The following is a 14,737-nucleotide window of genomic DNA, read 5'->3' as shown; positions in this document are numbered from 1 at the left end:
GGAACTCCAACCAGATTTATGCAATTTATCCGTTTTACGAAAGTCTACTTCGAAATTTGTTTTATTTAAGCTTCAATGTAACCAATTTTACAGTGCATACAACAAAAGAAAAAAAAAACACATAAATACAATAAATATGGAACAACAAAAAGTATCTGGTATAAACAACAAAGGAGGAGACGACTTTGCAAAAAAAAAAAAAAAAAAAAAGATGAAGTCAAGTTTTTGGAAAATAATAACCCAATAGTAATAAAAGTAATGATTTTAAACCAGTTATTATGCAGTATGTTTATCTCTTACTCACGGGGGGCCATTCTCCTGATAGACTCATGTATGTATTTACCTTCAGTTTTTCTTGTATATGTTGATTTTAACATGCATCCAATAAAATGCGAAAAAATATCTGATCTTTTTTTTACACAAACACATGAGAGTGAGTGAAACAAATATTTGTTGTGTTTTGTTTTAATGTTTTATTTTTAATGGACACACTATAGATCAGAGTGGATTGAATTCCCTAAACAGGGACAATATTTGACAATAAATATCAGGTCTGAGTAAAACCATTTATATGCAATTTATAATAAATCTTTAGCAATAACTTTGAGAACCAGCTGAGGGGGAGAGACAGTCATTTAAGGCACGAGAGACCTTTACAGTGAATAGAAGTCAGACCCGAACCAGCAAGTCACAAACTTTTTCCCTGATAAGCTGCAGCAGAAACGGATCCATCGCGATCCAGAAATCTGGAAAGAAGAGGATGTTTTTCCCCGCTCAGTCTAGTCATGCACACTTGGCCGTCGGCAGGCAGAAGGCCAAGGTGGAGGGCGGCACCAGGATGTCCGTGAAGATGGGCCGGTATCCGGCTGGAAGAGGGGGGGCGCTCTGCTCCAGCAGGTCCAACACGGCCCATCGGATGTCCCTGGAGACGTCTCCACGAACGTCCAGCAGCACAGACACGTGCTCCTCGCTGAGGGGAGACGAGGACACGGCGTGTAAAATGTTTGAAAGTTCAAACACTCTGATGGTTTTGCAGATGATTTTGTGCTGAATGAGTTTTAGAAGCAGATAGTTGCAAGACACGGTATTAAAAAACAAGCTGTTTGTTTAAGACTACAAGTCAAAATTAAGTAACCCCAAAAATACCAAACAGTTTCAAAACAGGTTTTAGTTGAAAGACATCTTAATCATTTTCACATTTCCATGTCTCATGTCGATATGAAACTTTTTTTTTCTGCTTCAGTTCGGTGATGTTTGAAGACATTTCTTTCACAGCTGGTCAATCAGTCTGACATGTTGAGTTTGACTGAATCATTGCAACACTTCAGCATCACTTTACGTGGGGAAAGGTTACCTGATGTCCGGATATTTGGCTACGAGTCCAGAAACCTCCAGAGTGAGCATGCCGGGATCTTTGAGACGGATGAAGTCGGCCAGAACGGGGAGCAGAGCCAGAGGATTCACATCAGGAAGCGACACCTCGCTCTCTTGCTGAGACAAAAAAAAAGTGATCGTCTGGGCTTTATAGACATGAAAGGAATGGGTACCAAAGGCTGCTGTGTTAAACTTATACTGTTTAATTTAAATTATTGATTAAATTAGAATTATACGGTTAAAAAGCATTAATACTTTTCTAATTTCTTTATGTGATCCTGGGAGAGGCGATGAATCAGGTCTTTTTCTAAGATGCAAATGGCATGCCAACTTACTTTTACACGATGGCGCATCGGTGAAAACAATATTAAACCTTGGCATGAGGAAAGGAAGCTCTGCTGCCTAGTTTCTGTTAAGGTGTTTTACCACGCCAGAAAAAAATAAAGCTGGGATCTCGTCTCGTCATGAAAACCAAAACCATGGCAGAGCAGATGCTTTTTATTTCATTTTGACTTCTGGATGAATATTCAGCACATTATTCCTGTCATTATTAATCTCCAGATCCACAACAACAATGGTATAAAACCCCGCACGTCGTGATATTCATATTAGACAAGAGCGTGTTCTCTTGCCTTTCCTATTTAACGAAATAAGTGAATATCCTCACCAGGCTGTGGAAGACTTCCCTGAGCAGCTGGTCGTCCAGGATCATCTGCTGGGCCAGCTGCCTCCTTTCCTCGCTGCTCCGACACACCAGCTTCTTCTGCATCAGGGCCCGGACGTACTCCACCACCATCAGCCACTGGGCCTCCTCCTGCAGCCGCTGCAGCCACGGGGGAGCAGGACGGGGTTATGACGCAACACATGCACAGTAAATTTCATCCTCCCACATGAAACAACTGGGTCGTTGTAATACACGTATGAGACGTGTGTGTGTGTTAATCTTTTTTGTATTTTTGTCACATGTTTTTTATATTGGCCAGAAAGGGTCATTCTGACCTCGTCCGTTGAGATAACTTTCTTGTATGTTTGCTGTTTCTCTCTAATGGATCGTGTTAAAGTAACGGCTTTCTTTCAAACATCGTTCCGTTTAACACTTTTTTTTCTTGAAGTCCAGATTTGGAGTCTACAGCTAAACGTTGCCCTTTCAGATTCTCCCACCTGAGCTGTGGATCCCTGCAGCTCCTCCAGAATGACCAGGGGTCTCTTGGCAGCTTCTCTGATTAATGTCTTGGCCTCAGAGCTGGACTGGGACCAAAACCTGGCCCTGGTGTTTTTGTGCCATGGCGGCTCATCGTGAATATTTATACAGCATGCAGGCAGGCCTTTGTGGCCTTTTTGGTGTTTTATGAAATCTAGTGTTTATACTGATAGGAAACCCATAATCAGATCATATCCTCTCAGTTTTTTAAAGTATGAAAAGCAGAGAGAGAATTTCACTGGTTTTGCTTCTCTGATTACCAGTGATAAATCATCTGTTTCCAAAAAACAACGTTTCACTAATATTACATGATAATAATAAGCGGCAATGTCTGCAAACTTTAACTTTATATCTAAGAAAGAGCTGGACGTGTTCCACCTTAGTATTGTCATTTTGTGTTGTTTTTGACTGCGTGATGCGTCTGAGATTAAGTTGCTGGACTTTTCTCAAAGTAACCTTGTTTGTCTTTCTCATAAAACCCAAATGAAGTTTGGCTTTGCGACTTAGCAAAATGTTAAAATGTTTAAAGCATCGACTTCTTCTCAAAGCAAACGTCTGCTGAGTGATTTTTAGTCACCTGCCGGCAGGGCGGCCGCACTCGACCGTACAAGTCCAGGTGACTTTCCAGGACGCTGCACAGTTTCGGGACGGGATCTCCCTGGACCAGCCAGGGTCGGGTCAGCAGGCTGGGGAGGAAGGGCTGAAGCTCCAGCAGCAGCTGATCCATCACCAGGCGACACGCCCGCCTCACCGCCCGGTCCAGGGCTGCCAGAGGGTTGGGGGGAGTCCGAGAGAACATCCCCGCAAAGCGGGACGACTGCTGCTGCTGCAGGCTCTCCGTTGACTTTCTGCATCGAGCACAAGACGATGCTGAACTGAGAAGGGCTGAGTGTTAAGACGACGGGAAGGGTGACGATCAGAACACGTCTTACTTGAGGATGATGCAGTTGCTGATGGAGGCCAGCAGGTAGTGGAGGTAGAACTTGTTTTTGTTGTTGTTGGTCGGATCCCTGCGGTGCTCCTTCCCAAACTCAACCAGAGCTTCCCGGAACCTGAAAGTCGCATTAAAACATGCATTTCCTTGTGTATGGAAAATAAAACATGGTTTTAAATCGGTACTACGTGACAAAAAGAACAAGAAGGAGGCTAGCTAAAAGTATGTAAAACAGATGTGTGACTGCTCAGGTGGCCTTTTGTTGAACAACACACCTGTTGAGGAGGTTCTCTACCTCGTACAGCCCCATCTGGATGGTCTGATCTCGCAGGGATTCCCCAATCATCAGAGCCACCCGGGCGTTCTCCTCCAGCATCTGGTGACCGACAAACACAGTGACACAAATTATGCAGCCTGAAAACTGCAGGAAGCATTCTTATACAGCGACGGGCACATAAAGACAGATCCCGAGAGCGGACACTGATATAGGTAATTATGATCAAATCAGTGGATTATAATTTATCTCCAGCTACATCACAATAAACGGTGTAACTCTACCACTTGTGGTCTTTTTATCATCTGCATTGAAACGCTACACAGTAGCTTGTGTTTGTGCAGAAAACTCACCTGAGTGATGATGGTGGGCAGGCTGGTTTGGTAGAATCCTTCGTGGTCCGTATCCGGCTCCTGGTCTCTCTGCCAGTCCTGCAGCTCCACCTGCAGAGCTTTGTGCATCCACTCAGATACGCTCTTCTGCAAACCCACAAAACAAAACAAAAAAAAAATGAAGGAAATCAATGTGGTGCTTTCCAAAAGTGTTCATAGGACTTGAGCTTTCCTATTTTGTCTCATTACACTGGACTTTATGGGATAATTCGGGACGGAAGAGAATATTTTGAATTTTTAACAGCTTTTACTCAAAAGCAAACATGCATGAATCTATTTACTACAACACAGGCATGCAGACAGAGATATTTTGAACCAGACAACCAACCAACCATTCTTAATGGGAAAACCATGAATCATTTTCATCCACTTCACAACTATGTGCTACTTTGTACTGGTCTGTAAAAAGAAAACAATGTTCTGCAGAGGAGGTTTTTGTTCCTCCTGCTTAGAATATTTGGAATTTGTTGAATATGTATTTTAGATCTTTTGCAGTGATGCAGCATCTGAAGCTTCTCAGTAAGTCTTCAAAAACCGCTCACACCTCACCGGGGCAGAGTTAAATTCTGAGTAAAGCCAAAGAAGCGATTGTGATCGACTCACCCGAACACTCTGCACGTATTTGCTCTGCAGCTGCTCGACGCCCTCAGCGGAGATGAGCGGTCCCAGCTCCGACCGGTCCGACTCCGTGACCAGCTCTGGATGTCCCATCATGTCTGGGCTGCCGACAAAACCAACTGTTTAACGTCCACCGTATGCGGATACTGGGCTTGATTGTTCACTGTAATGCTGCACTTTTAAACGCTGTACGCCAATTCCTTTGAATAATCTCGTGAACTCCTGTTACACAAATCCACACCTCGACATCTCCACCTTAAATTTCTCTGAGCGTAGTTTACTATGTTCAAAATATACATTTTAGATTCAGCTTTATGGTGGGAGCTGAGTACGCTTGATTTGATGGTGGAACAAAAAGAGAAAGGGCAGGAGGTGTTGAGTGGATTTTCTGTCAGCTGTGTTCCTTTGTTTTCATGGTGCCAGTTGTTCTTTAACGTTAAACATCCGAGTTTTTCAGAGAACAACTGGAGGTCATATCACAAACAGCCGGATTCTGCTTGTAATGTGACAAAATCCAGGGTTGTGATTTCCAAGATGAGGAGGATGCATGCTCCGTGTTCTTTGCTAGAAGCATTCGTTTCATCCATGAAGCTCATTTATGAGAAGCCATAATCTATCCTTGCATTTACATAAACAAAGATATCGGCATTCATGTCAAACCGCAGGATAAACAGACGGGGATTCGTCATCAAAGTGTCAGTATTGAGACTCACCTGTTGTAGATGTGCAGCACCCAGTTGAGCACCGCGAATATTTCACCACTCTCCAGATCCCAGCTGCTAACCTAGGCCACAATTTAACACTTAGATGTGGAGGTGTTTTCACGCAACGATGAAAAAAAATGTCTAGGCTCCACTTTGTCCCTGAAGACGTGAAAGTGTGTGAATCAAAACACGAACGTAACAACCTTTAGGTAAGTCAAGACTAGAGCGACATACCGTCTCTGCAGAGCAAATTTAGTGATAAAGCTTTTGGTGTAACGCCTTCATCACAGTCAGCATGAATAAGTCTGCAATTAACTGAAAAACTATGACAGAAATAATACAGAACAACCATGTGAAGATGTCAATAAACATCAAACAACAAGGTTTCACCAGGGTTCCTTTATATTTTCCAGGATAAAATTCCCGTTTGAAATTAAAATTTCAAGATTTTGGTTCAATGTATTAATCTGGAACCATCTCCAGTGTTCGTTGGGTCTTATAATTATGTCTAGGTTTCACAGATAGTGAAACAATGAGGTCATCTACCTACTTTTCTTACATCTGGAGTAATGTAGATGCCCCATTTTTCAAAATCTAGAACCTGTCAAGTTGCTTGATAAGATTGAAGATAAATGCTGATTTTTTTAAAGCACATTAGTAACTACATTTTGTTTTTAAATTCCAAACAAAGAGCAGTTTTATGGCTTTGTTGTGCATTTTACAGGCCTAACTGAATAAATAAAGACTCATCCAGATGCACATTTACTACCCAAGTCAAAAAGCAAAAATACTAATAGATTTTGAAAGTAAGGTGTGATATGGCAAATCAATGAAAGTCGTGTAGAGTTGGTGTGGAAATCAAACAGTTTTTCAAGGCTTACTAAACCTTTGTTCATCAGAAAACAGAAGAAGGAGAAAGTCTCTCACGCGTCGCAGCTGTAGATGCAACAGTACACGAGTCGTGAATCCCAACACCACTCACAGTTCATAAAACATCGCTGACCTGCGCCAGGTGAGTGTGTAAACAGCGGTGGCTGGCTCTCAGGTAGGCCGCAGTCAGCTGGTAGTGAGGTGGGACGCAGTGCTCCAGCAGGTGGCGCACTGTGGCCAGGTCAGCCATGACGGCGTGCTGGAGAGCAGAGAGGTGGCCCGCCAAACCCGGGCCTCGCGTGTGCAGATAGGAAACGCTGCGAAGTCGCGCAGAGACCGCCTCCTCTAGTACCTGATGTGGAGAAGGTGGCAGATTTGACAGGCTGAAGTTTGTCATGTGAGCCTGAGTTGGAGGTAAGGCTCACCTGGAAGAAGCAGGCCTTCCAGCAGCGAGGTCTTCCTGCGGGCAGCGGCCTGCCGCCGCCTCCTCTCTCCGCCAGCAGGGCCCGGTCCAGGGCCTCCTCCCGCTCCACTATCCTCACCGCGGACACAAACGGCGTGGGGTTCTGCCGGGCCAGAGCCAGAGAGCTGCTCACCACGGCCCACAGCTCCTTCCCTGCAGCCGCACACCGGGACAGGAAGTCAGTGTAGTGCTTTGAGATCAAACTTCTTGTTATTTTTCATCCTAAATTAATTCACAAGCCGATATATCGATATGAGCTCTGCGGTGGTAAAAGAGAATGTACATTTAATATTCCCTGATCAATCTGCCCGAATAGGAACCATTGATCATCTCACGGAAACAATCCAACATGGTTTGTTTCACTTCCAGCAGTACTGGTTGGTACACTACACAAAATGGATTAAATAAAAATAAAAATAATAATAATCTAATTATAAATTCTTCAGCTTCCCCACTTATCATTTAGATTGTGGAAACTTGTCACAGTTTGGTTTTCACAAATTCACATTAAAACAGGCATTTAGATGGATAATCCTGGCTAATGCCTTCCCCAAACTCCAATCTAAAGTCTATTAAAAATCTTATTAAAATTTGCGAACTATTCTCAGAAGTGGGTCTGTGCCAGGAAAAGCAAACCAAACTTAAATTAACTTTACTACCTCAGCCAAGAGGAGTTGTCAGATATTCACCAGCAAGGTCAGCTGCCAGATGTTTGCAGCTGACCTTGATTGATTATGATGAGGGGAGGAGGTGTATATTTGAGCCTGCTTGTATAATTTTGTATAATCATTCCACCCCTTAAAACAGGTTCAAAAACATCAATAAAAGCATAAAATGAATGAGACATTCATGCCAGTGATCAATGCTTGTTCAAGTGCAACACTGTATGCATTTATTAGATAGCAACGTGTTAAATTGTTTACCAGACCTGCTGCTAGATGCCTGCCGAGCAAAACATTTGCGTAAAAGTTACAACAGATCTCCAGATTTCGCATTTTCTGATTTAATAGCGTTGAGACTAAAAGTTAAATTCACTCTGTAGTTTTGTGGAGCGCGAAGGGAAAAGCTACAGCTGCGTCTCCAAGGTGTCCTCACCCAGGGCGTCCACCAGCTGCCTGACTCCAGAGAAATATTTGGCCACAAGCTCCGTGTCCTCGCTGCTGAGTGAACTTCCTGCTGTCCCGGCGGCCCCGTGGAGCTGCCAGAGGATGTCGTCCTGCCAGCGCTCCAGATCCATTAGCCGGGCGTGGGCCTCCAGGAGCCGCCTGGACTCCACCAGTCGCTCTGTCTCCAGCACCATGCCCCGTACTGCAACACGGCCAGGGAGGGAAGACTGAATGTTAACCTCAATAACGGCATCTCAGGAAGTGACGCCGTTATTGGGATTATTGAGAGTATATCCTTTACTCGTCACTGTGGCCAAACGGTGTCTCATCTGATGATCTAATGTTTATTTATTTAGTAATTACTGGTCAGTTATTATTGGTCATTCTTGTGCAACATTGCTGCCTTTTGGCCAGGACTCCCTTTTTTAATCTCAATGGGACTTCCCTGGTTAAATAAATGTAAAACGTAATAAAAAAAAAAAAAAAAGTAACTTTTCCCAGGAAGGTATTTGGTTTGTCCATGTCAGCTGCTGCACATTTCAGGTCTGCCTGAAGGTGTTGATCTTTCTATTTTTCTTGGTTCAAGGCCTAACAGTTTAGTTGGTGATGATTTCATGCCTGAATTCCCTAACCAATTGTTCTTCCTCCAAAGCGAATCATAAATGTTGATTTTTACGATCGCTAAAGCTGGAAAAAAAAACCCCCAGCTTAGTCAAAATTTCATGGCACATATACCCGATGACGTGTGTGTGTGTGTGTGTGTGTGTGTGTGTGTGTGCGCGCGTGTGTGCGTGTGTGTTTGTAATATTTTCTGGGGACGATTTTCCTGACACATACTACGTTATGGGGACCAATTGCTCCTTGTGGGGACCGAAGTCTGGTCCCCACAAAGGAAAGCCCTGTTTTTGGGTCAGGGGTCAGAGTTAGGACTAAGGTGTGAATTGAGTTTTGGTTACAGTTAGGTATGTGATGGATAGGGTTAAGAAAAGGGTAAAGGTTAGGTTTAGGCTGTAGAAATGAATGTAAGTCAATGGAAAGTCCCCACAAAGATAGCGTGCGTGCGTACACGTGTAAGCTTCGGACCAGAACTGTGAGACATTATTTCTGCACGAGCAGCACCATCACACGGCGGCTTGGAGCTTCTCACTGGCGTAAAGTCGAGGCAGGTTGCTGACGGCAGCGAAGAGCTGGCGGTGGTCGACCGAAACTTCTCTCAGCTTCTCCAGAGACGCCAAGCAGTCTGCGTTTCCGTCCGACTCCAGTCCTGCTTCCTTCAGGGTGAGCGACACCTCCCTCAACTCGTCCCGGGCCTCCCGCAGCTGCTCCAGGCCCCAGCCGACCCCCTCCAGGTACGACTGGACCATCGACTGGAGACAAGTCATCCCAGCAGGTTGGATTAGCTTTTAAAAGTGGTAGTAATCACATCATCATATGATGATGCGTCGTTTTGGTTCTTTCTGACCTTCAGTCTGGTGTGGATGGAGGCCGTCCTCTGGCTCTCTCTCTTCTTGTACTGGCTCAGTCGCTCCAGATGTTCGGGCCGACAGAAAACTCCAGACGCCCACTTCAGAGCAGCGCCGCGGGCCAAGCACTCTGCCCGCTCCACCTCTGGCCACACAGCAGCCTCTGGTTTCAAAGAAGACACACACACACAAACACACACACACACACACACACACACACACACACACACACACACACACACACACACACACACACACATCGTGACATATAGGAGCGTGAATGCCTTTAGCTGCTCACAGATGTAAAATCAAGTTGTGTTTCTGGGTGAAATGTGGGATTGTTGGGATTTTGTGCATCAGACTGAAACAAAAGTGCTGCACAGCAGCATCAACATGCTCCATAAATATATCCCCAACAAGTGTGGTGTGCAGATGTATTCAGCTCTCAATACCTCTAGATAAAATCCACATCATTCCCACTGTAAAACATGGCTGTGGCAGCATCTTGCTGTGGGAATGATTGACTTCGGCAGGGTCAGAAACCTTTCAGAGGCCGTGAAAGAGTCAAAGATGGGCTCACCATATCATGGTAACTCCAAACACTGTACTCCATTAGAGTCTTGGATCTAATGTGTTAGAATGGCCTAGTCAAAGTCCACACCTAAATGCAATTCGTAATATGTGGAAAAACCTACAAAAAATTCCATTTATTCAGAGCCAGAAATACTTGGAAAGAAGAAGGAGATCAAATTTCATCTACTAGATGCTGGTAGAGACCAAACCCCGAATATCTGGAGTTACTGTGAATGATGACCTGAAATGAGCAGAAAACAAATGGTTGTCACACTTTTCAGATTTTGAGCTGTAAAAACGCTTTGAAACCAATTCATCTCCAGCCTCACAACTGTGCTCCACTTTGTCGGTTTATCACATAGACATTCAGGAAAATGCTCTGAAAGGTTTGTGGCCGTAACCAATCTGAAACGTGAGAACCTTGAAGGGCTGTAAATAGTTTGGCAAAGCACCGCGTTTCTTTTTCTCATGTCTACTTTTTTCTTTCCAGATCAAATTGACCCTTAAACCTTAACAGTGGGAGGACTTTATTTTTGATCCTATATGAGAATTAGATTAAAATCGCAATAAATTAGAGCCACAGATCAATCACTCTTGAGCAAAAACAAAACAAAAAAAAAAAACGTCCATCTGGGAACGAACCTCAAAGTGGCAGCGAATTTAGTTTCTGCAAACGTTTCCTGGAAGCCAAGCTGCAGTTGCAACAGAGATAATGACGCCGGTGATCAAGTTAAACTTCACAAGGAGCTTAAATTGGCCGGCTGCAGCTTTTCTATCATGGGAAAAGGTTGTGCCCTGGACTTAAGGAGCCGTTTGCTCCAATGGGGTTTCTAAGAGGCCATTCTAAACGTACTTTCTCAAACTGATGTTTGTCGACAGATGAAAGAGTTTCCCAGCAGAAAACGGCAACGCTTCAGGTCAATTTGGCTGGCAAACCAGAAGCATCTGCAGCCAAACGGAGGTCCGTGAGAAACGCTCTTTAGCTCTGTTTTCATTACGTTTCATTATAAACAAACCAGGGCACTCAGATATTTGTGTTCCAGCTATCGCTTGGATTTCTGTACAGGATGTCTCAATGCTTCGATCTAATATTGTACTGCCAACATTTGGACAGATAATGCCTCACTAAATGGTTCATTAATTACATGGCAGAATCAGCTTTGTTTGCATGCACAAACAGGGAATTTGACTCCTCCAGTTTGTTCTCAATGAAGACTTTAAAATGTCAATTTAATTTATTTATTTTTATCTGTGTATACAAGGTGTTTTTACAAAAAAAAAAAAAAAAAAAGATAAGGTTGAATTATCTCACATTTTCATATTTCATGTTCAAGTAAAAAATGAGAGGAATGAGGCATGGAAATAATACATTCATCTGAAGTTACATAATCAACATGTGAGTCTAAAGATTACACTGGATCTAACTACTGTATTAGAATAAATATTTAACCAATTGGTAATCACATGAATAGATTTGTTGTTCTATAACTGTAGTGGTGAAGAAAGACCTGAGCGCTCAGTTTATTTGTCTACATCCTGATCCATATTCTGTAAATATGGATAAAATAATCTAATTTTGTTTCTTCTGTGTTCACCAAAGGAGGAGATTAATATTAAACAGAAATAGTGCAACAGTTTGATAGGAACCGAACCCTGTGCAGCTACCTGAAGGATCATAACATAAAGCAAACTGTGAATAAATATGGGAGTATATCGACAATGAGACTCGCTTTTTATAGAGGACAGAGGAGCGGGTCAACTGACCGGTCCAGGTAGCCTGGATATCATTCCTGATCCGTTCAGTCAATGAGAAGAGGAAGCTCTGCAGCCATCATGGTCGCATGACCGAGCTTCGGTCTGGGGATGCACGTCCTGATCGGCTTTGGCAGGACGACAGCTTCACGAGTGACTCAGTGGAGACCGATGCTGGGCGCAGGTCAGCAAAACAGTGTCTCTTAGTCACGAGTGTCTTTGTGCGGATTCTGTCAACATCTCTGTTACGCCAACAGGCCCGTCTCTGTCTCCGAGGAGGTCATGGGATGCTAGCCTGAGCAGATCTGATGACGCTGAAGCGTTGTCAAAAGCAAAACTGCAACATAGTGAAACCACAGAACTCCACGTGACGACTGACGAGCCTAATGTAATCTACCTCTGCAGCAGAGCAGATCCCAGAGCGAAGCCAGGCAGAGAACAACACGCAGTCACACACTGATTAAGCCCCAATGATGCTGCTGCTGCTCCTGCATCAGCAGGGAAACGGCCGGCTGACAGGAACCAAACAAACATTATCTGATGCTCAGAGATCCACGGCGAGCTGAAAAGTTACGCTTCCTTATCGATTCGTGTAAATGCTGTAACTTTTTTATACAGCAACGACTTCACGAGAAGTTGTTACCACTTTACAACACCAAACATGCCAAAAATCTTACTCATGTACAGCCTCCTGCAAAAAAAAACTGAACAAAAAAAACTGACGTCTTTTCACATTTTGGGATCTTTTAACTATAAACTTCATTGTACTTTGTTGAGATCTGAAACGATAGATGATCAGAAAGCCCATCTACCAAACCCCAGAGTGAAAGGATAAATAATGTCATGTAATATGTGGCTCCATAATTATTGAGCATATCCTTTAGACATCTAAGACAAAGAAGAAAAGTCTAAGAATCCAACTTTTGTAAATGGTCAAATGACATTGCAGTCTTTCATTTCAGTCCTCAGACCCAACGTCAGCTGAAGAGAGAAACCAGGAAAATCTGTGACGTGTCCCAGTGCTACCAGGTGTTCTAATAAGCTTTAAATAGCAGATGGGGTTGTTCTCATACTGAGCTTTCAGTGTGAGATTATTATCCTACAATATGGAGTCAAATGAGAATTGTAGGCCTGAAACACTAAAGTGAAGCTCATGCCATCTTTTTTTTTAACGCTGTTCAGGCTCATTGGCATGTTTGTGTCTGTCGTTTGTACAGGATCTCTCCCAGGTCGACAATTCAACAATCATCACAAAGGATTTTAAATTCTGGTCACGAGTTCAAAACAACTCACCACGGCTATGGAGATCATGTCAATTTTATAGATTTTAATGATTTATTTCAGTGTTTTCCCAGGGTGGAATGGCTTTAAAATCAAATCTAAACACATATTTAATGTAATTTATCAGTGATCAGATCAAGGGTGTAATATTTATTTAATCTTAATGACATTTGCCTCAATGTCACTGAGGCATTGAGGCAAAGGAAAAGTTTCTCAAGAATGAGAAACTCTTCCTTTGCGTTTCCACATCGAAACAGTCGAACTTCACTCCTTTAACTCATTTGAAACTTTGTCCTTGAAATGTTCACTAGTCCAAGTTAAAAGCTGGTTTTTAAACATCACTACATATTCACTTTTCTGATGGGCAAATGCAAAAGCAAAGTACAGCGGAACTGACATTTAGCTCAGAGAACAACATTAAAACCGCCTGACAAGTTTGTAAGATGTTTTCTGAAAATCCTCAACCTGCTCTCAGGGAGTATCGTCCATCACTCGGAGGCGGGATGACGATCAATACGCAGTCAGACGCCACAAATCAATCCATCACTCCCAACCTGTCTCCTCTAGGCATGGCAAAGCACAGTCCATTCATTTCTCTGGCTGAGAAGCAGCACTGCCGACCCATTTTGTTTATTTCTGCTCAGGGACTTTAGGGAAGTGGGTGTTGGTCATCCAGAAAAAGCTGCTGCTGCTGTTGTTGTTGTCGCCGTCTTTACCTTTAGGTTTGTCACCTCCATTCTTCTGGTCCCCAGCTGACATTGAAGTTCAGTTTTCAGCCACCCGTCCGCCCGACGAGACTCCTTCAACCCCCGAGGGCCAGCGCTGAGGGTGTGACCAGTGCGCAACGCGGGCCGGGAAGGCCGAGCAGAGCCGGAGAGGAGGAGAGGAAGGAGAAGAGAGGGTGGAGGAGAGAGGGCACATATCCATTCTACTGACGGCTTTCCCCTTCCCCCCCCCACCACCTCACACGCACTCTCTCTCCCAGACACATCCTCTGCCGAGAGGCCGGCAGGAAAGGGAGGGAGCTGAGGGGAAGCAGGAGGAGGGGATTGCTGCTTGGATGATGAAGGGGGGAGATAGAGAGGGGAGGGAAGGGCAGGGATGAGGAGTGTGGATGTGTTGCATTCAAGAGCATGGGTAAAATATAAAAAAAAAAAATGTAAACCTTTAAATGTGGGACTGACTTCAACAAAGCAGTTTCTAAGGATATGAAGGTGATAAATGTAAATAAAACAGCTTACCAAAGGTTCTAAACTATTTAGTTTTTATGCGTAAAAATGCATCTGTTTCGTTTAGCTTAGACCTCAGACAAAGAAAACTCTCGAGGCAGATTGAAGATGATCCGAGTGCCAAACCTCTAAGCTGCTTTTTAATAGAAAATGCATTTAGTCCAAAAGAAAAAAATATTCTGTGTTTATCACTTTATTTGCTAAATAAAGTGATTGAAAGGAAGCACACGTTTGGGTTCAGCTAGGCTCTTTTCTGGATGGAGTCACTGACCAATCTGTTTTCCATTAACTTTGGGGTTTCTCCATCTTCTTTACCATAGAAAGTAATAATGGCTCCCTTCACCCCGAGTGTGAACACTATACGGCATGGTGATGAGAGCATCATGCTGTGGGAACGTTGTTCCTCTGCAGGAACAGGGAAAATGGGAAGATGGACAGAGTGGAGGACAAGAAATTCATGCGAGATGCTGCAAAGGAGTCGAGACTGGCCAAACTTAAAGCAC

The 14,737-nt window shown here is 43.7% G+C and overlaps 1 protein-coding gene across 2 annotated transcripts; it reads right to left on the bottom strand.

The window, feature by feature from the left end:
• Positions 1 to 43: 43 nt before the first annotated feature.
• exoc3l1 (exocyst complex component 3-like 1) lies at positions 44 to 14,400 on the bottom strand. Of its 2 annotated transcripts, none has more exons than XM_014969582.2 (15): positions 13,722 to 14,395; positions 9,399 to 9,562; positions 9,084 to 9,303; positions 7,926 to 8,138; positions 6,793 to 6,983; positions 6,501 to 6,719; positions 5,507 to 5,577; positions 4,779 to 4,896; positions 4,137 to 4,262; positions 3,785 to 3,885; positions 3,508 to 3,627; positions 3,153 to 3,423; positions 2,042 to 2,197; positions 1,355 to 1,491; positions 44 to 970 (listed from the first exon to the last, which is right to left on the bottom strand). In XM_014969582.2, exons 1-15 carry the CDS (start codon positions 13,762 to 13,764, stop codon positions 784 to 786), a joined length of 2,337 nt encoding a protein of 778 aa, XP_014825068.2. In that variant the 5' UTR covers positions 13,765 to 14,395; the 3' UTR covers positions 44 to 783. The 2 variants fall into 2 exon arrangements, 1 of the variants encoding a protein (XP_014825068.2); XR_015763070.1 differs by having other exon boundaries at positions 832 to 970; positions 1,355 to 1,487; positions 13,722 to 14,400.
• Positions 14,401 to 14,737: the final 337 nt, after the last annotated feature.

Source organism: Poecilia mexicana, unplaced genomic scaffold (assembly GCF_051168715.1).
Source record: "Poecilia mexicana isolate PSO_F unplaced genomic scaffold, ASM5116871v1 scaffold_6, whole genome shotgun sequence".
Taxonomy (NCBI): domain Eukaryota; kingdom Metazoa; phylum Chordata; class Actinopteri; order Cyprinodontiformes; family Poeciliidae; genus Poecilia; species Poecilia mexicana.
The sequence above is the reverse complement of the archived record's forward strand: the minus strand, read 5'-3'. Positions and strand labels throughout refer to the sequence as shown.

Coding starts and splice junctions, on each gene's coding strand:
- exoc3l1 (XM_014969582.2), bottom strand. CDS start 13,764: ATGTCAGCTGGGGACCAGAAGAATGGAGGTGACAAACCTAAAG. Junction 4,263..4,778: donor AATACGTGCAGAGTGTTCGG/GTGAGTCGATCA, acceptor GTGGGTTTGCAG/AAGAGCGTATCTGAGTGGAT. Junction 3,628..3,784: donor GTAGAGAACCTCCTCAACAG/GTGTGTTGTTCA, acceptor TGCGACTTTCAG/GTTCCGGGAAGCTCTGGTTG.